This window comes from Eubalaena glacialis, chromosome 19 (genome assembly GCF_028564815.1).
Source record: "Eubalaena glacialis isolate mEubGla1 chromosome 19, mEubGla1.1.hap2.+ XY, whole genome shotgun sequence".
NCBI lineage: Eukaryota > Metazoa > Chordata > Mammalia > Artiodactyla > Balaenidae > Eubalaena > Eubalaena glacialis.
Window position 1 is genome coordinate 19437107 of NC_083734.1, and position 23273 is coordinate 19460379.

Genomic DNA, 23273 nt, shown 5'->3' on the forward strand with positions numbered 1-23273 from the left:
CCTTTAATAGAAAGTAAGGAAAAGAAATAAAGTACACTTTATTAGACTTTGACAAAATTTGGTTTTCTCCTGTATCTTCCTTCATCTCCTTCTGCGAGACTGCAGGGTTATGAGGCTTAAACTGTGATGGCTATATAAGATTACAAGTCTTTGCTAAGAAGACTACATATGATCAAGAATGTCTTAGAACATCATTTCCTTCTTAGCTGCAATTCATTCGCCTTCCTACTGAAAGGGAGAAAGGTGTGTATGCATGTGTGTGTGGGGTGGCGGGACTGGGTGACGGAGACAAATCTCAGCCTCATCATCGGGTGACAGGCCTGCAGGGATGTTCTAAATTATTTAGCAAAGCCAGGAATAGTTTGTCTTCATTGAACCTCACAGCCAACAGGACTCCTGATTTAACGAAATAAAACTATAAAACAGTATGTTTCCTATTCCCTTTTGCAGAGGCCAAAAGGATTTAAAACAATCTTTAAATAATACTCCTCATAGATCCCATGATTGGACAAACCCAGACTCCCTCTTTAAGAACAAGTGGACAGAGGAAAGTCACCTGACACATGGAAAGATCCAGCAGTCCAGGAGGATCTTTTTCAAGATCAGAACAAACCGTCACTTGTAAAGCAGACCCCATACAGCAGGATAAACAAATTTTTTAAAGTCTCAAATTGAAATTCAAGGAGACACCCACCAAATTTCATATTTCAAATAAGGAATGATTACAGAATTTGAAAACCCCAAGGAGAAAGTGAATAACTAAGCGGGTTTAGATCAGAGGTAAAATATATTGGTGAAAATAACTTCTGGAAACAGCATACATTTTACATTTAAAAGAGAGGTAACGTTTTCATAAAGTAATTCCCTACTATTTCTCTACCTGATTCCATTTCCACATAAAAACAAGGCTTATGAAAATCAATAAGAAAATACATTTCATGTCATAACATTTAAGTAGTGAGTGGGATTAGTGATAAAGGTCACGTAGAATGCAGAGTCCTACACTTTAAAACAAAACGCCTTCGTTTTTCTACTGGAAGCTTTGATCCTCCTTATAGAAAATCGTACTTTTGTATAAAACATGAGATTGGCAGAAAATTCTAGGAATTCATGGACTCCCTAAAGCCCCAGAGGTTCTAGTGATCAGTCTGGTGACCCACTCGTGGTCTATGAACACCAGGTTAAGAATCCTTTATTCAGAGAGAAGCAGAGAACACTTACGTTGTATAGAGGGATAGTCTTCATCACTTTGTACTGCTTAGTGGGATCCATTTTATACAGGTGACGGTCAGTGACAAAAATTGCTCGATCTTCCACCTTACTAAAGCGATTCACCTGTAAGAAAACAAAATAATAAACCATAATATCTCATCAAGAATGAAATCAAATGATCTGTCAGGAAAACATCTAGGAGCAGAGGTGGCTGGCTGTGGAGCCAGATTCTGTAATAGATGTGCACCACCTATGACCACTCTCTGGATGCAACAGAGATGGAAAAGGAGTGTTTCCAGATTTGTGGAATTTTACAATGTAAATTTCCCAAGTTTACCATCTAACAGGGAAAACAAGAAGAACACAGAAGAATTAAAGAACTAAAAACACGTAACCCAGACACTATAATGAAAGTGAAAAGGCAACCCACAGAATAGGAGAAAATTTTGTAAATCATATATCTGAACAGGAACTTTACCTAGAATAAATAAAGAATAGAATATAAGTTGTATCTAGAGTATATAACTCAATAATAAAAAGACCGCCCCCCCCCAAATTTTAAATGGGTAAAGAATTTGAAGAGACATTTCTCCAGAGAAGACATACAAATGGCTGTAAAAAACATGAAAAGATGCTTGACATCATTAGCCATCAGAAAAACGTAAATCAGAACCACAGTGAGATACCACCTCACACCCACTAGGATGACAATAATAAAAAAGACAGCAACAAATGTTGGCCAGGATGTGGAGAAACTGGAACCCTCGCTACTGGTCGGGGTCTAAAATGATGAAGTTGCTTTAGAAAATAGTCTGGCAGCTCCTTAAATGGTTAAACATAGAATTGCTATGTGACTCAGATATTCCACTCCTAAGTATATACACAGGGGAATTGAAAACATATCCACACAAAAACTTGTGCCTGAATGTTCACAGCAGCCTTAATCATAATAGTTAAAAAGTAGAAACAACCTCAATATCTATCAACTGATGAATGAATAAAATGTGATGTATCCATACAATGGAATATAATTTGGCAATAAAAAGAATAAAGTATTGATACATGCTATAATGTGGATGAACCCTGAAAACATGCCAAGTAAAAGAAGAGAGTCACAAAGGACCATATGTTGTATGATTCCATTTATATGAAATGTCCAGAATAAGCAAATCTATAGAAACAGAGCATAGGTTAGTGGTTTCATAGGGCTGGGGGAGATGGGAGGTTTGGGGGGAGGACAGCTAAGGGGTGTGGGGTTTCTTTTTGGGTTAATGAAAATGTTTAGCAATTGGTTGTAGTGATGGATATATAGCTCTAAACACACTAAAACTGTATACTTTAAAATGGTGAACTGTATGTTAAGTGAATCGTATCTCAATAAAGCTGTTAAAAGAAAAAACCTATTTGAAACAACTCATTCTGTCCCTTTCCTAATGCACTGGGCAGGTATATTTCAGATTAAATTCCCTAAAACATGTTTATGAATCTACATGTTCTACATTAAATCTACTTATGTTAAGTGAAGTAAGTCAGAGAGAGACAAATACTGTATGATATCACTTATATGTCAAATCTAAAAAACACAACAAATTAGTGAAGATAACAAAAAAGAAGCAGACTCACAGATATAGAGAACAAACTGGTGGTTACCAGTGGGAGAGGGGAGGGGTAGTATAAGGGTAGGGGATTAAGAGGTACAAACTATTAGGTATAAAATAAGCTACAAGGATATATTGTACAACATGGGGAATACAGCCAATGTTTTGTAATAACTATAAATGGAGTATAACCTTTAAAAATTGTGAATCACTACACTGTACAGCTGTAACATACAAAATAAAAAAGATTAAATATTCAAAAACACGTGGTGCCTTCCTATTGCATATAGCATAAATAATTTCCTCATTATTATTACTCTCCATAAAAAGAATGCACCATATGAGAAGGCAGTAAGGGCCCACACAGAAAGGATTCAGCGTAAGCTAAATAGATATCTGATGTGGGTGCGGTGGAAGGGAAGGGCTTTAAATAGGAAGTCTAAGGATCTCCAAGGTACCCTGCCACTCAGATTCTACGATTCCTTTATCTGACTTTCAAGAGTTTTCCTATCTGCCACTATTCTACTTATTTGACTTTACATATTTCTTCAAGGGCTCTGGCTCCTTTCTGACAGGTTTCCTCATGTCATACTCTCTCTTAAATGTTTATGATTTTCTACTCCCTCCTTTTTCTCTTTAGCCATGTATATGTCAAGATAATGCTCAATTTCTCATTTATTATAAAACCTCTTCAATTCCTCTGGTAAAAAGTGATCACTCTCTTTTTTTCTATTTAAAAAAAATTTTTAATTAAAAAGTTTAAAAAATTATTTATTTTTAAAATTGAAGTATAGTTGATTTACAATGTTGTGTTAGTTTCAGGTGTACAGCAAAGTGATTCACTTATACATATATGTATCTATTATTTTTCAGATTCTTTTTATTTATTTATTTATTTTGGCCATGCCGTGCTGCATGAGGGATCTTAGTTCCCTGACCAGGAATCGAATGTGTGCCCCCTGCAATGGAAGTGTGGAATCTTAACCACTGGACTGCTAGGGAAGCCCCTCAGATTCTTTTCCCCTATAGGTTATTACAAAATATTGAGTACAGTTCCTTGTGCTATACAGTAGGTCCTTGTTGGTTATCTACTTTATATATAGTAGTGTGTATATGTTAATCCCAACCTCCTAATTTATCCTTCCCACCCCTTTCCTCTTTGGTAACCGTAAGTCTGTTATCTATGTCTGTGGTTATATTTCTGGTTTGTAAATAAGTTCATTCGTATCTTTTTTTGTTTTTTACATTCTATATATAAGTGATATCATATGATATTTACCTTTCTCTGTCTGGCTTATTTCACTTAGTATGATAATCTCTAGGTCCATTCGTGTTGCCACAAATGACATTATTTCACTCTTTTTTTCATGGCTTTTTTCTGAACTTCTACAAAACAGTTGTAGAATCAATATATAGGATATATGTAGAATTAAGAATGAAACAAAAAATCGACCCTGAAACCAAAAAGCACAGGTTTTACTTTTAAAGCAGGATACCTGAGAATAGGAGAAACTATTAGTCTAAGTGCTTTTGCTAACGGAAAACACTGGCTACATCATTACTCTTTGCTTGGAGAAAATGATAGGGAGGAAGGAAGGTTGGCCGATGCTTATAAAACCAAGACAATTCAGTTACATCTTTCCTTAGTCTCTTAGAAAGCAGAAGTTCTCACTTAATAATTGGAATGTTTTAATAATTTTAAGGACAGCTGACTTGTAACTTTTAGACCATAGATGCTTCTCATGAAAAATATACTTGCTAAAATAGCTGTGTGGAATGCTGTGTTTTTTAAACTTATAGTTGAAGCTATGTTCAGCAAAAGAGGTTGATTTTACTTATTAATCTTGTGATAATAAATCTACTGACTATATCCTCACTAATCGAGCTCTAATTAACTGAGCCAATATCAAAGGTTATAGATTGTCTTAAAATTGGAAGTCTATCCAAAAGCTGCTTTCCTTATAAAATAGCTACAAATAAGTTATCAAAATAGTCATAAATAAGACTAACAAATTCACTTCAAAACAAAGTAAAAATCTCACATACAACTGTAGGATTTCTTTTTTTTTATTTTTAAATGAAGGTTAAGAAACAGCTAAACTAATTTGTGGTAAAAGAAATCGGAACAGTGGTTGCCTTTGGTAGTGGTGGGGCTTGGCTGGGAAGGGAGCTGAGGGAGCTCTCTCCGGTGATGGAAATGCTCTGTATCTTGATGGGGTTGTGATTTACACAGGCGTATGCACTAGTCAAAGCTCAGTGAACTGTATACTTGAGATCTGTGCATTTACCTGTACATAAATTATACCGCAATACAAACAAATGCATGAACAGAACAAGAACAATGTAGAATCTCAGATATCCAGGGCAGGTTTTTATTTATTGCCTTACTATTTCATGAACAGTACTCCTGTGTTCCAGCCCGCCTGGAAGCTCCTTGAGGGTAATGACCGTATGGTGCCTTTTTTCTTGTACCTCACAGCCCCCAGTACAGAAGTGGGCAACCTGTAGGACTTAGTACATCCTTGCTGATCAGTGGGTTTTGAGAGCACTTTTTTTTTTTTTAAAGTTTGTTTTTACTTTCTTTTTAAAAATTATTTATTTATTTATTTATGGCTGCATTAGGTCTTCATTGCTGCGCGCGGGCTTTCTCTAGTTGCGGCGAGCGGGGGCTACTCTTCGTTGTGGTGCGTGGGTTTCTCATTGCAGAGCGTGGGCTCTAGGCGCGTGGGCTTCAGCAGTTGTGGCTCACGGGTTCAGTAGTTGTGGCTCGTGGGTTCAGTAGTTGTGGCTCACGGGCTCTAGAGCGCAGGCTCAGTAGTTGTGGCGCATGGGCTTAGCTGCTCTGCGGCATGTGGGATCTTCCCGGACCAGGGCTCGAACCTGTGTCCCCTGCATTGGCGGGCAGATTCTTAACCACTGCACCACCAGAGAAGTCAACAGGCTTTGAGAGCACTTTTAATCCCACAGGATAATTTCAAGAAGTCTTCTTCCCTACATGAGCCAATCAGTGTTGACGACAGGAACTGTCTGGCTGGAAAACAGATGGAAGACAGCTGCAGCACACTGCGGAGGCTGCATTATGTAAGAAAAGCATCTCCCTAGTGGCAAGTGAAAGCACTGTGGCTCAACAGCTTCAGTCCCCACTGCCCAGTTGGGTCGTGGAAAAACTTCATGTCTTCACTGAAGAAAGGGCAACCACGGACTTCTCGCTTTTTTATTTCTGAGGCTGGCAGCCATTTTATTAGTCAGCTGTCTCTGTAATGAAAAGCTCCCTAACATGGCACGTACTACATAAGCACACGGATTACTGTTTTGTTATTTTTTATTCTCCTTGTTGAAACTGTTGAGATTTACTTGTACATTTTCTTTTCTCTCATAAAGTATCTTTTCCATGCATTAATTTAATTTTTCCCTTCGGAGTCTAAGTTCCTGGAGGGTAAGACTTTTACGACCAGCCATCACTACAAGACTCTGCACACAGAATGCCAACGGACCAGAGGAGCTGTCCTCAGTGGTTCCGAGTCTGTATTTGCAACGTTGCGTTGCTTGGTAGTAGCTACCCTTCTAAGATCTCTTTTATTTCTTTATTTATTTTTATTAAAAAAAATTTTTTTTTTTTTTGGCTGCCCTGTGCGGCTTGTGGGATTTTAGTTCCCCGACCAGGGATTGAACCCAGGCCCTCAGCAGTGAGAGCATGGAGTCCTCACCACTGGACCGCCAGGGAAGTCCCTAAGATCTCTTTTAGATTCACAATTTCATTGAGAAATGTGTCTTTTTTATTACCAGAAATCTAAAGATGGGATTGAGCTTATTTTTTTCTACATTTTGAAATCCAGCACCCGACTCTTATTAATTGAAAAAAAAATTATACTGGTAAGCATTTATTCAAGTTAAGTAATTTGGTAATTTTTTTCCCCCAAAATTTACAATGTGCATTTTCAAGCACTTTAAAAACTGCTGATGACATACAAAGGAATGACATGAAGTCCTCTGTTACAATAGGAGTCTGAGACTGGTAGATGGGAGTTGAGATAGATAAGAAACTAAAAAGTGAAAGTAATTTCATAGAAAGAAAAACATAATATAAATAAATATAAATATAATTTCACATAAAGAAAACAAAACTGGATAATGGGTTTGGGAGAAAATGTACGTGTGTGATGCTGCAGAGTGCTACTTTGTTAGAGAGTCAGAGAATGCCCACATTTGCAGGTAAATCTTTTCCTAACAGACAGAATTAACCACAGTATATTTTTGTAAATAAGTAGTTAACAACTTGCTGATGAGGATGGTTCAATTTTAGATTTGGGTAATATTTAAATCAAGATACCAAGCACTAAAAATTTCTAAACGACTACCATGTCATGTGTCTCAGTGACTGAAAAGAAAAGGAAAGCAAAACAAAAGAAAACAACGAAAGAACCCACTAAGAACCTTCCCCTTAGTAGACTAGAAGGTATAGTTGTGATACAGTTAACTAAATTAGGATAGGTAGGGTAGGATATAGTGGAATATATTGCTACAGGTAGGATACAGCAAACTAAACTTCAAGTTTTAGTTTGAATTTTATTGTCTTCTCATAGTTTTAGAAATCAGTCCATTGTCTAAACATTCCTTTACACAGAGCATATTTTCCAGTCTTCAACTTGACAAAAATGGTATCTGTAATTAAGAGAAAAACAGAGTCTATGTGGTAAAGTAATAACCAGTCTTGGTAGTAATTATTTACTTCACATAGCAACGGTTTTTGCCATGAAAGAGAACTGGCACTTGTCATAAGAGTTGAAACAAGGTGGTTGCAGAGCTTCTACATCAGCGTTTTTCTAAGTTGTTTTGCACAAGCCTAGCCTTGTGCGATGCTTTGTGAGAGACAGGTTTCCAAGTCAAGCTGGTTTGAGGAACTGCAAACCCCGCCCCCGCTCCCCCCCCCCCGCCCCCCCACCCCACCAGTGGTGTTCAGATCCCAGGTATACATCAAGGGCTCATAGAATTCTGCACTTAAAAAGCATGTTTAACTGTTTAACCCAGCCTTTCCCAAATACATTTAGTTGTGGAACTCTTAAAAAAACAAATTCATATTCAATGGAACATTGGTTTGTGCAGACCCTCTGGGAGAATACTAGTCATTTGTATCCATCTTAGAGTATGGAAAACAGAGAACATCTAAAATGGAATCTGAATAACAAATAAAAGTAGGGCTCCTCATCTTTTGTGAAATCACACTGAGAAATATGTGAGTGTGCTGCAAAAGAAAATGAAAAAAACAAAACTTGTTGCATAATTTCACAAGGTCACACAAGATTCAAAAAAACGATAGGCACGGTGGTAAAGTGGAGGGTGTAGCCCTTCTTAGGATGTGTCCATGAGTTAATCTGGAAACCAACAAACAAAAACCTAAAAGCAGCAGTTACACTGAAGCACTGTTTAGAAACATTTCATTCTTTTTAATGTAGAAATGTAATTTCTAAAGAGAACAGGTCAAAAGACTTTACCTTGAGGTTTAGCAACTCAAATCATCCTTAAAGCATGAAGCAAATGAGTGGGAAGGACATTGATGTAACAAAGGAAAAGCTTTGAGTTGCATAACTTAGCTCAATCAAAACGGCAAAGACAAATGTCTTACATACACATGTGAATTTGTAAATTCAGACTTACTTAAAGTAGTTCTGGCATAGGGACACAATTTTTGTTCCTCTTAAATTCATAATGTAAAAGAAAAACTAGATCACAGACTCAGTGTTAGATAAGATCTCATCTGATGTCTTCTATTACCCAAGCTAAAACCCTCAACCAGAGAGAAATCCCTATCACTTGCTCTTGCCTGAACACTTCCAGGGATCTGTCTGTAGGTTTCATCAACTCCACAGGGGGCCAGAGATAAAGTTTCCCTGGAGTCAGACCAGGAGAGGACACATTATGGGTGCAACTAACTATTTACACAGGTCTCCGACCCTAAAGGACATTTTATAATTGTAGTTAATGGAAAGTGGCTGTTTCGAAAAGAACCAAAGCATAAAGAAGAGGGCTTTAGTAAAATCATATCAAGTTTCCCTGGGTACATCCTTGGGGATTGAAAAGTTTCTAAAGATGACATTATCTAAGCTATAATGTGAAGAAATACACTGTATTATTTTGCATGGAACTTAGAAATACAGAAGCATGACTAAAAAGTTTTCAGTTTTTATGCAGTAGGACCCAGGGAGAGACATGCTGTCAGACATCAAATTGTTATCACTAGAAAGACAGAATCAGAGATGCCAGGCTTTTCTATAGCAGATGATGTAATTCTCAAAACCATCCAACTGTCTCTGATCAGTTGTTCTGATGACTAATTTGACTTCCCAGATATCTTGATACTAGAAAGGAAGGTATCCTAGATAGTAGATAAATTCACTAAATGAATTCACTAAAATGGTACATTCCTTTGTCAAATTCAAAAACTGGCATCATGGCTTATACTGTTTTGTGTGGGTGTGCGCATCTGGTTAGCAAAAGTCATTTCTTGGTTGTCTGATCAGCTCTAGGTATACTTATAAAATAGAGTTTCTGGATCTAGGAGTTCAGAATTAGACTCCACACTTTGGTAACCACCCCAAGCTACTGCCAGCAAGCTTTTCTTGGAGACGTGTATTTCATTCTAAGTTTAAAACAAGCTGCTCTCTATTTTGTTAAAAAGTCTGTATTATATTGAGTTGATCTTTTTTCCATAGAATATTTGAACACTAATACCCATTAAATAATAATTCCCCATTACTCCCTCCCCCCAGCCCCTGGTAACCACCATTCTACTTTCTGTTTCTATTAATTTGACTGTTCTAGATATTTCATGGAAGTGGAATCACACAATGTTTGTCTTTTTGTGTCTTATCACTTAGATAATATCTTCAAGGTTCATCCACATTGTAGCATGTATTTCATTCCCCCCCCCCTTTTTTTTTTAATGGCTGAACAGTATTCCACTGAATGGACACACATATGCTTTATTCATTCATCTGTTGACGGACATTTGGGTTATTTCCACCTTTAACTACTGTGAAGAATGCTGCTATGAACACTGCAGTACAGTCAATTATCTTTTTTTTAAAAATTTATTTATTTATTTATTTTTGGCTGTGTTGGGTCTTCGTTTCTGTGCGAGGGCTTTCTCTAGTTGTGGCAAGCGGGGGCCACTCTTCATCGCAGTGCGCGGGCCTCTCACTATCGCGGCCTCTCGTTGCGGAGCACAGGCTCCAGACGCGCAGGCTCAGTAATTGTGGCTCACGGGCCTAGTTGCTCCGCGGCATGTGGGATCTTCCCAGACCAGGGCTCGAACCCGTGTCCCCTGCATTGGCAGGCAGACTCTCAACCACTGTGCCACCAGGGAAGCCCGTCAATTATCTTTTAAAGAGATTTAAGCGATAAGAAAAATTTTAGGTATTTACCCATGTAGCTACCATTTCCCTTGCTCTTCATTCTTTGGGGTATGTCCACATTTCCTTCTGCCTGAAGGACTCCCTTTAACATTTCCTATGAGTGCATATCTTCAGACATGCCTAAAAAAGTCTTCATTTCACTTTGGTTTTTGAAAGATACCCTTTGCTAGATACAGAATTCTAGGTTGACAGGTTTTTTTTTTTTTTTCTTTCAGTAAAAAAAGTTTTAAAGTTGGTGCCCCACTGTCTTCTCACTTGCATTGTTTCTGACAAAAAATATGATGCATCCTCATCTTTTTCCTCTCTTTTCTCTTTATCATTGGTTTTAAGCAGTTTTGTCATGTTGTGCCTTGGTATAGTTTTCTTCATTTTTTTTGTGTTTGATGTCTGTTGATGAGTTTATAGTTTTCATCAAATTTGGAAAAATTTCAGCCATTATTTTTTCAAATATTAAAAAATTTTCCCTCCTCTTCTCTCTTACAGAGACTCCACATGCACTTATATTAGGCCACCTGAAGTTGGCTCATGGCATCCTAATATTCTGTTCTTTCGGGGAAGCATCTCCCCCCACCCCCCCCACCCCATGTATTTCATTCTGCAGTGGAAGCACGGAGTCTTAACCACTGGACCACCAGGGAAGTCCATGTATTTCATTCTGGGTAGTTTTATTGCTATATCTTCAAGTTTACTCTTCTTCTGCATATGTCTAAACTGTTAATTCCATCAAGTGTATTTTTTTTAAACCTCAGACACTATGTTTTTCGTTTCTATTCATAAAATATACATATTTTATTAAAACAATTGTTTTAATGACCTTGTCTGTTAATTCTATAATCTGTGTCAGTTCTGGATCAGTTTGATTGATTTTTCTTCTCATTTTAGGTTATAGTTTCCTGCTGTTTTGTATGCCTGGTAATTTTTGATTGGAGATGCCATGCACTCTGAATTTTATCTTCTGAGTGCTGGATATTATGTATTCCTGTAAATATTTGAGGGCTTTGTTCTGGGACACTGTTAGATTACTTGGAAACAGTTTGGCTCTTCTGGTGATTTGTTGGGTGGGATTAGGGCAGTGTTTAGTCAGGGCTAATTATACCCCACCACTGAGGCCAAGATTCTTGTCAAGATTCTACGCAATGTCCCATGAATCATGAGGTTTTTCCAATCTGGCTGCAGAGACAGGCACTACTTGCAACCCTGTGTGAGCACTGGGTATTGTTACCTCTAATTCTTTGGGTGGTTCTTTCCCAAGCCTTGGGTGGTTTCCTCATATGCATGTGCCGAACTACTCAGCTGAATACCTGAAGTGGACCCTCTGAAGATCTCTGGAGTTCTCTCCGTGCACTCTCTCTGCTCTGGTACTCTGCGCTGCAAACTCTAGCTCTCTTAGTATCTCCCAGCTTGCAGCTCTGCCTTGGCTGCCCCCTGCTCACGCCACAGACCAGAACTCTCTCCAGGAAGTAAACTGGTTAATTGTAGGGCTCACTTCATTTGTTTCTCATCCTTCGGGGATCACTGTCTTTCCTTGCTGGATGTGCACTGTATTTTTTTTTTTTAAATTGAAGTATAGCTCATTTACAATGGTGTGTTAATTTCTGCTGTACAGCAAAGTGACTCAGTTATACACATATAAACATTCTTTTTTATATTCTTTTCCACTGTGGTTTATCCCAGGATATTGCATATAGTTCCCTGTGCTATACAGTAGGACCTTGTTGTTTATCCATCCTATATGTAGTAGTTTGCATCTACTAACCCCAAACTCCCAGTCCATCCCTCCCGCATGTGCACTGTCTTGAAAACCACAGTTTCACATATTTTGTCCTTTTGCTTTTTAAACCTTTATCCTTTCAGTCATTTTAGTAGATACACTGTATTCTATTGTGTGCATACATGATTATTTGTTAATCCAATCACATACTGATGCATACTTATGTTTTTTCACCCAGTTTTTTGACTGCTACAATGTATGAAACTGTTCATATATCTATCTTTGGATATATGTGTAAATATATTGCAGGATAAATCCTGAGTTATAGAATTCCTAGATAAAGTGGTCTGTGTATTTTATTTTATTTATTTTTTAAAATTTATTTATTTATGGCTGCATTGGGTCTTCATTGCTGCGCGCGGGCTTTCTCTAGTTGCGGCGAGCGGGGGCTACTCTTCGTTGTGGTATGCGGGCTTCTCATTGCAGTGGCTTCTCTTGCTGCGGACCTTGGGCTCTAGGCGTGCAGGCTTCAGTAGTTGTGGCTCACAGGCTTAGCTGCTCCGTGGCATGTGGGATAGTCCCGGACCAGGGCTTGAACCCATGTCCCCTGCATTGGCAGGTGGATTCTTAACCACTGTGCCACCAGGGAAGTCCTGGTCTGTGTATTTTAAATTTTGATAAGTACTGCCAAATTGTCCATTCAAAAGGACTGTATCTTATACTCCTACCAATAGCATTTCCCTAAACCCTTGAGAATACCGGTTGTTATCAACATTTTAAAGTTTGCTAAATTTATAGTTGAAAAATAATATTTCACTATTTTGATCTGAATAATACTGCAATTATGCACTTTTTGAAGATGTGATACAAAACACCTCTAAAATCACCTAAATCTGGACCTTTGTTATAAGTAATTCTTTGATAATTTTCTTAATTCCTCCTTTGGAATATTGGCATATTTATGTCAATATCATTTCTGGGGTCAATCTAGGCAATATTTTTCTTAAATTCACCCATTTCATTGGTATTTTAAAATTTATTTGCATAATTTTTCAAAATGCTCTTTTACAATTATTTCAATTTTCCCTCTATTTTTTGAAAACAAGCGTTTTAAGGTTTTAAACACCAACTATATCCCTTTCCTTCCACTTTCCAGCTTCCATATTTCCACTTGCTCAACTGCTCTCATTCCCAGGTAAAAAACAGTCCTCATGTGTCCTGCTTCAGATACGCAAATATAGTCATAGCACATAATTCCCCTCCACCCCACTTCCAAGTCTCACTATGTCCTTCTCCCTTTTCCAAATTACGTTTTCTCCCCGTTCCCTGTTTTTAAAAAAAATCATAATAAAACATGTATAAAAAGTACTGAATGACCGTTAAATACAAGCCAGACCAGTATGCTATAGACAAAGTGCTATGAAAGATACATGCAGTACAATACAAATCCCTGACCTCAGGGAGATTCCCCTTCTCCTGTCTTAAAAAGAAATGGCTACCAAAAATATTCACTTCCCTAATTAGTCTTTATAGCCTAACCCCAAACTTGTAGTCACTTCAGCCATTCCATCAATGCCTCACCATATATATACAGGTAGAGCTCACTGATGATGCAGCCAGTTATGTACCTATTGTTCTGTTTTACTGTGGTTATAGCTAAGTCAGTTTCACCTGAATCAGTCTTTTCTTTCCAAGGAGGTCTGTTTCAAGCTTGCCTTACCTTACGGACATGACAGGAAAAGAGGACATTCATGTATTTGTCCTTCCGTTTCAGTTCATTCGCAACGGGGACGAATGTGCCTGAGGTCTGAGGTGTATCTGGCTTCTGAAAGATAAAGGAAACACGATAAAATGAGTATGCTTAACATTTTACTTTATTTTTTAAAAATTTATTTATTTATTTATTTTTGGCTGCGTTGAGTCTTTGTTGCTGCGCGCGGGCTTTTCTCTAGTTGCGGCGAGCGGGGGCTACTCTTCGTTGCAGTGCACAGGCTTCTCATTGCGGTGGCTTCTCTTGTTGTGGAGCACCGGCTCTAGGCACGTGGGCTTCAGTAGTTCTGGCACGCGGGCTCAGTAGTTGTGGCTCGCAGGCTCTAGAGCGCAGGTTCAGTAGTTGTGGCGCACGGGCTTAGCTGCTCTGCGGCATGTGGGATCTTCCCAGACCAGGGATTGAACCCATGTTCCCTGCATTGGCAGGCGGATTCTTAACCACTGCACCACCAGGGAAGCCCTGCTTAACATTTTAGATGAGAAGGCAGTCTTTTACTGCTTTATAACTCTACTCACATAACTTCACACATGTACTTTTTACCTCCCCATCCCAGATGATAAGCTACTAAAGGGTTATTATAACACCAACAGTCCTAGAATATTTTAAAAATAAGGAATGGGAGAGAGGATGAAATCCAGCTTCGGGGATAATTGATACAAAGGTGGTAATTAAAAATAGTTGCTCAGTTATGCAAGGGAAGGTTTAAATGATCAAAGCCAGATTACTGAATGTACGTAATTCATATGGATACAAGACAGAGAACTCTCTTTAAAGTGAGGGAAACATCAAATACCGTACACTGAGAAGCAATACAATCTTTTAGTTTAGTATCTCTCATAGCAATTTAGTTTCTGAAGGTGTCTTAGTCTTTCTACAAATACTTGGAGAAAAATTCTTCTCTTTCTTTGTTAAGGGAGCAGGAGTGGATTCCACTTTGTCCTCCTGGACTTACCGAAGCAAGATAGTTGCCCTCCCAGGCCCTCTGGAGCCCAAGGTCAGCCCTTTGACCCTTCAACATTTCTACAGCTGCAACCTTTGCCCTAACCTGGGGCAGGTCTGAAGCAGGTATGGTCTTGATGAGCTGGGATGCTCTCCATCTATAAGTAAACAAGCAAAATGTATGAGACTTTAGAAATCACATCCCATTCATTCTCAAAAATAACTGAAGCAGCCATTAAGTAGAATTAAATTACTTGCGTGCTACCATAAAAAAAGTAAAATGCCTCCAAAATATACACAGAACATGTTAAAATACACATAGTTGTATGTGGACAGAGATTTTTTGTAAAACTTCCTTTGCTGTTTGCGTGTTTTGGAAGCAACCAGAATTTAGTGATACGTGGACTCTCTTATATCTATAGTTAGGGTGTAGGAACTTCGGATTCATCATTCACTCATTGAACAAATGTTTTCTAGGCACGTACTAAACTCCAGATGTTGTTCTAGGGAGTGGAAGCACAGCAGTAAACAAACAGATGCAGGTCCTTTCTGCTAGGTGCTGATAGTCTAGACAGCAGAGACAGACAAGATATAAACCAATGCTTAAATACACAGGATGGATCATGTGATTAGTGCTATGGAAGAAAATAAGGCAAGGAAAGGGGGACAGGAGTGCCACAGAGGGAAGGACCAGGAAGCAGGTGTTAGTCATAGAGGGCGGTCTGGGAGGCACCCCTGATAAGGATATGTGAGCAGGAGGTGGAGGAGCCAGCTGTATGGATACTTGTTCCAGGAAGAGAAAACAGCGCGTGCAAAGGCTCTGAAGTGCGAGCTGGTTTGGTGTGTGAGAGGACAAGCAAGGAGTCCTGTGAGCTGGAGCAGGGGCCTGGGGGAGGGGAACAGGAGGGGGTGTCAGAGGGAGAGCCGGGGCCAGGATCCACAGAGCCAAGGGGGGCCCTGTGCCTGGTCAGCCTCTCCCCTCTTCACTGCCCACAGTGGCCCAGGACAGGGTCCACAGCTGACTGACTCCAGAGACCCATGGCAAACAGAAGCACACGCTTCTCATCCTGATCAAGCAAACTGCCATCTTTAAACACGTGTAGCCGACAACAGCTGCTGCCGGAAAAGTGAGCAGCCTTGACCACATGAAGAAGCTGGGCGTGAGGAAGGCTCCCAGCCTTCCCAGGATGAAAAAGAATTACTAGGAGGAGTGGGAGCAAGCTTAAGTACGATTAGACACACACGGAGATGTTAGAAGAAAACAAGACCCCACAATCACAGCAAAATCCTTTAACACACTTCTCTCAGGATTCCACAGATCAAAAATGCAAGAATAAATTAAATATGATACAGTGACCAGACCAGGGGTTGGTAAACTACAGCCTGTGCCAAACACGGCCCATAGAGCTAAGACTAGTTTTTACGTGTTTAACCAAACAAAATAAAATATGTGACAAAGACCACATGGAGCCCACAAAGCCTAAAATATTTACTATCTGGCCCTTTACAGAAAAAGTGTGCCTTTGAACTAGATTAACACAGCTGGCAAGATTCATTCAATGTGTGTGTGTGTGTGTACAGTCAAGACACAGAGCAGATGTATTATTTTCAAAATGCTCACTGACTATAAGCCCTAAGAAGGCTGGGACAGTATTTCACATCTTTCTTGTTTGTCACTGTATCCCTAGAACCTAGGTCAGTGTCTGTGACACAGCAGGTGTTGAGTAAATACTTGCTGAATGAATAAACTGAATTTTACAAAAAATAATCAATTCTAGGCCATACATAAAACCTCCAAGTCTAAAAAAGAAGACTGTACAGGCTACAGTGCGACATCATCAAAATCAGTAATTCTTTGCAGCCATTAAAAATATGACATAGATCTTTATTTATTGTGATGGACAGGTCTCCAAGACTTATTTTTAAGTAAAGTCATATAACCATACATATAGCCCTCCTTGTGGAAAAAAGAGAGGGGAAAAAACCCAAATGCATACACACTCACAGTATAAGCACACATTTCCATAGTACTTATTATGTGTCAGGCACTATCTGAAATGCTTTATACATATTTACTCATAATCCTTTCAACAACCCTATGAGCAGGTGCTATGATTATCGCCCTTTTACAGATAAGAAAACTGAGGCACAGAGAGGTTAACTCATTTACCCAAGGTAACACAGCTAGTCAGTGGCAGAGCTAGAATATGAACCCAGGCTCCAGGGTGTGTGTTCTTAACCACTGTATCATGCTTCTCTTATGTGTGTATGTGTTTGTAAGTGCACAGAAAGATTTAGAAGGATACAAACTAATTGTAAATGAGTGGTTATCTAAGGGGAAAGAAAGAAAATGGGGAGAGACAAGAGGAGGTGTGGAGGATTTCAACTTTATATCCTGTAAATTTTTATATTATGTCACTTTATTTACTTTAAAAATTTTTTTTTGCCCGCACCGCGTAGCATGTGGAATCTTAGTTCCCCAACCAGGATCGAACCCATGCCCCTGCAGTGGGAGCACAGAGTCTTAACCACTGGACCTCCGGGGAAGTCCCTATGTCACTTCAAAAAAATGAGCATGTATTCATGTATCATTTAATCACTTTTTAGATTATGTCAAATATGCAGGTGACATGATACAATTCATGAAAAAAAATTCATCTGTGCAGTAAAAAGGCTGCCAAGATTTACAGCTAACATTTATAGTATTGTATGGGAGAATGGAGGGCTGGGGTGCTTTTGCTTTCAATAATGCTCTACTGTTTTATTCTTTTCTTTTTATGAGCAATCATTTTTTTAAAAGCAAATGAGATATGTATTAAAGAGTTTTCCTTGCATGCATTTTCTTTCTTTTGATATCTGCCATTCAATACATTGATTTACATTCAATACATCAACTACATCAATACGTTAATTAGTTCATGGTGTTCTTGGTGGAATACCATAATGCCAAATGACCACATTTGAGAACCATCAGCTTAGGTTATGCGACTAGATGGCTGTATCTAAGACATAGCTAAACATATCTGGTGCATGCTGTCAACAAACAAGCTCAAAAAACGAGGAGAAAGGAGCTATGAGTAACTACAAAGTCAGATTCAGGGCAGTTTATTAAAAAAATGAAGATTAGCTGGAAAGGTATCAAATGTTACATGGGCGTTAATTAATTTATTTACTTATTTGTTTAAAAAAATAGCTTGCTCTGTAACAGTGTTTTCTGCCTTTCACTTTAAAATCACCTGGAAAACTTTAAAAAGGACCTCCGCTTGGGCTCCGCTCCCCAGCACCATTAAACAGGACATTCTGGAGGTGGGACTTGGGCATCAGTGTGTTTTATAAACTCCTTGTGAATGTCAGGTGCGGGATAGAGAACCCCTGCTCTGAAAGGATGAACAGACTTCCTAGTGTGAGTGACGTGTGGTGATTTTAATAAAGTTATCTTTTTGCTAATAAAAGAAAGTAGAGACATCATGCTACTAGCTTATCTTAAACTTGGCTTGATTCAGGCCTGTGGCATACAGCTGTCTACTGCTAATGGAAAAATAAATGGACAGTTCTATTATTTGGAGGGGTAGGCAAATGCCCTTTGAAAGTGAAATCTACGAAGGTAGAGACACAAGGTAAAAGCAACGTCATGTAGCAAATGGTGGAGCTAATGTCACGGTCTCAGATCTGTAAATTTATATAGTACATGTACTGCCACAAACGGATGCAGCACATACCAAGTCCTTACCTATTAAAAATAGCCTGTAAGGCTTCCTCGAAACGGCAGAGCACTCTGGGCGGGGCTGGCCACTTCACGTGCTTGCCGTGGTCCCTCATGGTCTTGATGCCGTGGAAGCGTCTGGCCACCTCGTGGATGTACGACTTCACTTTGTAGCGCCGGTAGTATCTGATAATTGTCAGAGCTGCCTTGGTCCTCTTGTACCGCATACGGGCCAGGGTGCCCCGCCACATCTTCGCAATAGAGGAAAAAAAAAAGGAAAATGTTGCTGGTTGGCTGAGTAGTAGATCACGTTGAAATCACAGAAGCTCCTTTACTTAGAAGCTCAACCTGGCAATTTGTATGCGTCACAAAATCAGCCAGAGCATGTCAGTTCTGCCTGCCACCAACAGATGGCGCTAGGAGTCACGTCCCTCATTTTGATTCAGTGTCTAGCTGTTCGTTATCTCCAAAGGAGGCGTGCGTGGATTCTGAAGCAGAGCCCTGTTCTAACTTTACAGTCGTGTAAAGAAGAAAGCCAAAATACCATTATCTTTGGATAAATATTTTAAGAATGTTGAAAGGAAGCAAGATGAGTCAGAGCACAAAGCCATCAGCATCCATAGTTCTCTTATGAAACCTAGCTTTGCATAGATTATACACATTGGCCACTAGTGTAATGTCACATTGGATGTATGAACTGATTTATACACAGTCTGGGCAGCCCCCCTCCCCAGGTAAACTCCCAAGAATTTAGATGTATTCCTGGAGAAAGGGTAAAAAACAAATTACTAATATGAATCTGTTAAATTTTTTCAGTGATCAGAAATCAATCAGACATTATGTAAACGTCTCAGTGCCTGCTTTATCCAAACATGGTGAAGTCACAGATACTTATATTTTTTTCAGGACCCCATACTTCTCAATCTCTCAAGTAAAAAGAAATTTGGTGTAATCTTCATTATTGGCTCTTCCCCTAAATATGCTTTCTACCACCAAACGTATTCTTTCTTCCACGGTTATTTCCAGTATAAATCCCTTTCTTTCCCTTTCTGCTACTACAGTCCCAAGACCCCAAACTTCCTCATTGTTTTCTTGGATAAACTCCTCGTACACATCGCCATCAAGCTCCAGGTGATACTCACTGCTGCTACTTAAATGACTGTCCCAATTCTTAGGTTGATGGTACTACTTCCCTCCCTGTCTCTGGCCTCTCAGGACCAAGATATTCAACCTCCAGTTCAAAGCCCACAGTATGGGTTCTCCAGGATCACTCAGGGTTCTTTTATTTCTTCTTAGATCCCCATCTGTGCCCACCACTTTCTCTCAGAAAAACTGGTATGATACCTCTTTTATTCAGTCATTTTAGGTTGGTCTTCATGAAGGCTCCTCAACAGGTACCATGTGCTTGCAAAGCCCTCCCTTTCCAGCCTGCTGTACAAATATGAGGAGGTCATCCACGGACCCCAAAGAGGAACTAATGGGTCAAGAAAAACCATGATATGTGAGGGAAACACGACATAGGAGCGATATCGGATGAACCTGGAGCTCAAGTATAAACAGAATATATAAAGACAAAGAGGCAGTGAAAAGTCACTCATTGCTGCATGTGGCATCAGCACAGTAACTTGTTTTAGTCAAGGTGCCTCGCTTCTTGTGGACGAATCTATCACGCACATGGCTTTGTCAGGCCTTCACCCAAGTGCTAAAATAAAGGTCCCTTCTTTAGTATCTTGAAAAACCAAAAGAGTACAATTAGAGGGTAGAAATCTGTGATTCAATTTTTTAAAGAACACACATTTTTAAAGTTTCATACTGTTTGTTGCTTTTTTTTTTTTTAAGAGGAAGGAAATTAAGACCCCCCTGGAGCCACATCTATATAGGAAATCAATCTTATAATTTTCAAAAAGTGTTTTATAAAGATTTTTTATTAAAATGTTTTGGTTAGACTCTAGTATAATCTGAAAAAAAATGTATAAGTAGGTGCTTTTTAAGGGGTAGTTCTTTTTTTTTGGACAACCTTTTAGATTTCATCTGTGTCCTTAGTTTATTTAGGTTTTGTGTAGTTGAAAAATCAGCACAAAAATGCTATAAAAAAGACAGCAGCCCTTCCCCTTGCCCACCTAAGCCCACCTCCCCATCTCACAGTGTCATTTCATGCCAACTATTTTAACTGCTTCTTCTCGTGGCAGTTAAATACACATATAATTTATTTATATGTATACACATACATATACACAGTATACACATATGCTGTATAATACACATATACTGTTATTTCTTGGTGGATCCTTTGAGACCCTATCCAAATTACAGAAATTGGTGATTTAGCTCTCCTACCATCACTATTACCTCTCCTTTATAATCCCAATAATAATTACATCAAAAATTTAGTGTTTACATTATTACATCTGTTATATTAACTATATTATTTGGGAGAAAGGAATTTTGTGAGCCTGCAGTAATATCATCAACTTTATCAGAAGTCCCTTCGGCTTTATTTATTTCTCTAACATCAGAGAAAAAGTGGCAGTGAAAAACTACGGAGGTAAATGATTTCTATGCAAAAAAATGATTCATGTATTTTCCCTTATAATGCCTTATAAACGGATACGCTCCCCAGGACTTTGTGTGGGAGAAGGGCTGTGGTTGATCGTCTCATGAAGGGTCTGAAGGTTGGAACTTAAGGTATGAGACAGATCTTCCCGTTTCCCTCTTTGTTTAAAGAGCTTAAACTGTGGGGTTTTTCAAGTCATACAAAGATTACCTCCAGAGAGGACTTAGCCTGATGATAGAGTGTCTAAAGGGGGAAAATTAAATGTTATATTCAATAAGCAAATGCTTAATGCTTATTTGATTATGCCTAGAGAGGTTCAGCAAAAAACCAGGGAGCCAGAGGGGCCCTGATTCAACAATATGAACACTAAAAGTGGAACCAACCAGACATTATGTGCTTTAGGATCTGATGCAAGAGAGTGGGGGCTGAACCCTGAAGGAGACCTGATGGGATCTGGGAGAGGAAGTTATCAGAAGGTACAAGGCAGGGATCAGGCTGACGGAGAGGGCAAGCAAGTCATTTCTTAGGTGGAACCGAGGATAGAGGCGAACAGAGCGGGTGAATTGGAGGACACACTGAGGTATAAAGAGAACATTAGGGCCACAGGTCACACATCCCCGCTACTGAATTTTAGACACAATTCCTCTCTTCAGTACCTTGACCCCCTACAGTTAATTTTCAACACAGCAGCCGAGTGATCCTTTTTTTCCTTTTTAAATTAATTAATTTATTTATTTTGGCTGCGTTGGGTCTTCATTGCTGCACACAGGCTTTCTCTAGTTGCAGCAAGCGTGGGATTCTCATTGCAGTGGCTTCTCCTGTTGCGGGGCACAGGCTCTAGGCACGCAGGCTTCAGTAGTTGTGGCGCGTGGGCTCAGTAGTTGTGGTGAGCAGGCTCTAGAGCACAGGCTCAGTAGTTGTGGCTCACGGGCTTAGTTGCTCCGCGGCATGTGGGATGCTCCCGGACCAGGGCTCGAACCCGTGTCCCCTGCATTGGCAGGCGGACTCTTAACCACTGCGCCACCAGGGAAGTCCCCCGAGTGATCCTTTTAAGACCAAAGTCAGATCGTGTCACTTCTTTGCTTAAAACTCTGCCGCGGTGCTCCAGCTCCCCCAGAGTGAAAGCCAAAGTCCCTCCCCTGGCCCACAAGCGCCACATGAGCTGGTACTGTCACCGCCCAGCTCCTTCCGCTGTCCTCTCCCTGGCTCACTCCAGCCACACTGGGCCCTGCTCTACCCTGCAGAGGTCTCCTGTCTCAGGGCCTTTCCTTCTGCCTGGAATGATCTTCCTCCAGATATCACATGGCTATCTTCCTCACTCTCTAAGTCCTTGCTCAGCTGTCACCTTCCCAATGAGCCCGGCCCTGACCATCTATGTAAAAAATTCCCCTTGTCCACCCTCCCCTCCTGGTACTCTCCACTCTCTGTACCATGCTCTATTTTCTTCTCTTGCCTCCGGCACTTAACACTCTACAACACCTGTAATTTACATATGATTGTATTGTTTTGCTCTCCCTCTACTGGAATTTAAGCTCTCCTAGGCCAGGGATCTTTGCTTCTTTTGCTCACTGATGAATCTCCACTGCCTGGAACAGTGCCAAGGACATAGTAGCCACTCAATAGTATTTGTTGGGTCGTATGGCATATACCCTGAGCAAACCGTAATTCAAAAAGAGTCATGTACCACAATGTTCATTGCAGCTCTATTTACAATAGCCATGACATGGAAGCAACCTAAGTGTCCATCAACAGATGAATGGATAAAGAAGATGTGGCACATATATATAATGGAATATTACTCAGCCATAAAAAGAAACGAAATTGAGTTATTTGTAGTGAGGTGGATGGACGTAGAGACTGTCATACAGAGTGAAGTAAGTCAGAAAGAGAAAAACAAATACCGTATGCTAACACATATATATGGAATCTAAAAAAAAAAAAAAAGGTTCTGAAGAACCTAGGGGCAGGACAGGAATAAAGACGCAGATGTAGAGAATGGACTTGAGGACACAGGGAGGGGGAAGGGTAAGCTGGGATGAAGTGAGAGAGTGGCATGGACATATATACACTACCAAATGTAAAATAGATAGCTAGTGGGAAGCAGCTGCATAGCACAGGGAGATCAGCTCAGTGCTTTGTGTTCACCTAGAGGGGTGGGATAGGGACGGCGGGAGGGAGACGCAAGAGGGAGGAGATATGGGGATATACGTTTATGTATAGCTGATTCACTTTGTTATACAGCACAAACTAACACACCGTTGTAAAGCAATTATACTCCAATAAAGATGTTTAAAAAAAAAAAAAGTATTTGTTGAGTGACTGAATGTTTTCAACTTCATCTTGCAAGCCTGATATTGAATCTTTCATTTTTGC

The 23273-nt window shown here is 39.6% G+C and overlaps 1 protein-coding gene across 1 annotated transcript in view; it reads right to left on the reverse strand.

Moving 5' to 3' along the window:
• MYO1D (myosin ID) overlaps positions 1-23273 on the reverse strand; it is a 348608-nt gene that overhangs the window by 138824 nt on the left and 186511 nt on the right. Inside the window, exons 17-20 of the mRNA XM_061176850.1 lie at positions 18374-18597; positions 14657-14801; positions 13654-13758; positions 1222-1335 (exon numbers count right to left, since the gene is read on the reverse strand). Of these exons, the coding sequence (XP_061032833.1) occupies positions 1222-1335; positions 13654-13758; positions 14657-14801; positions 18374-18597 (588 nt within the window). The remainder of the gene's footprint in view (positions 1-1221; positions 1336-13653; positions 13759-14656; positions 14802-18373; positions 18598-23273) is intronic.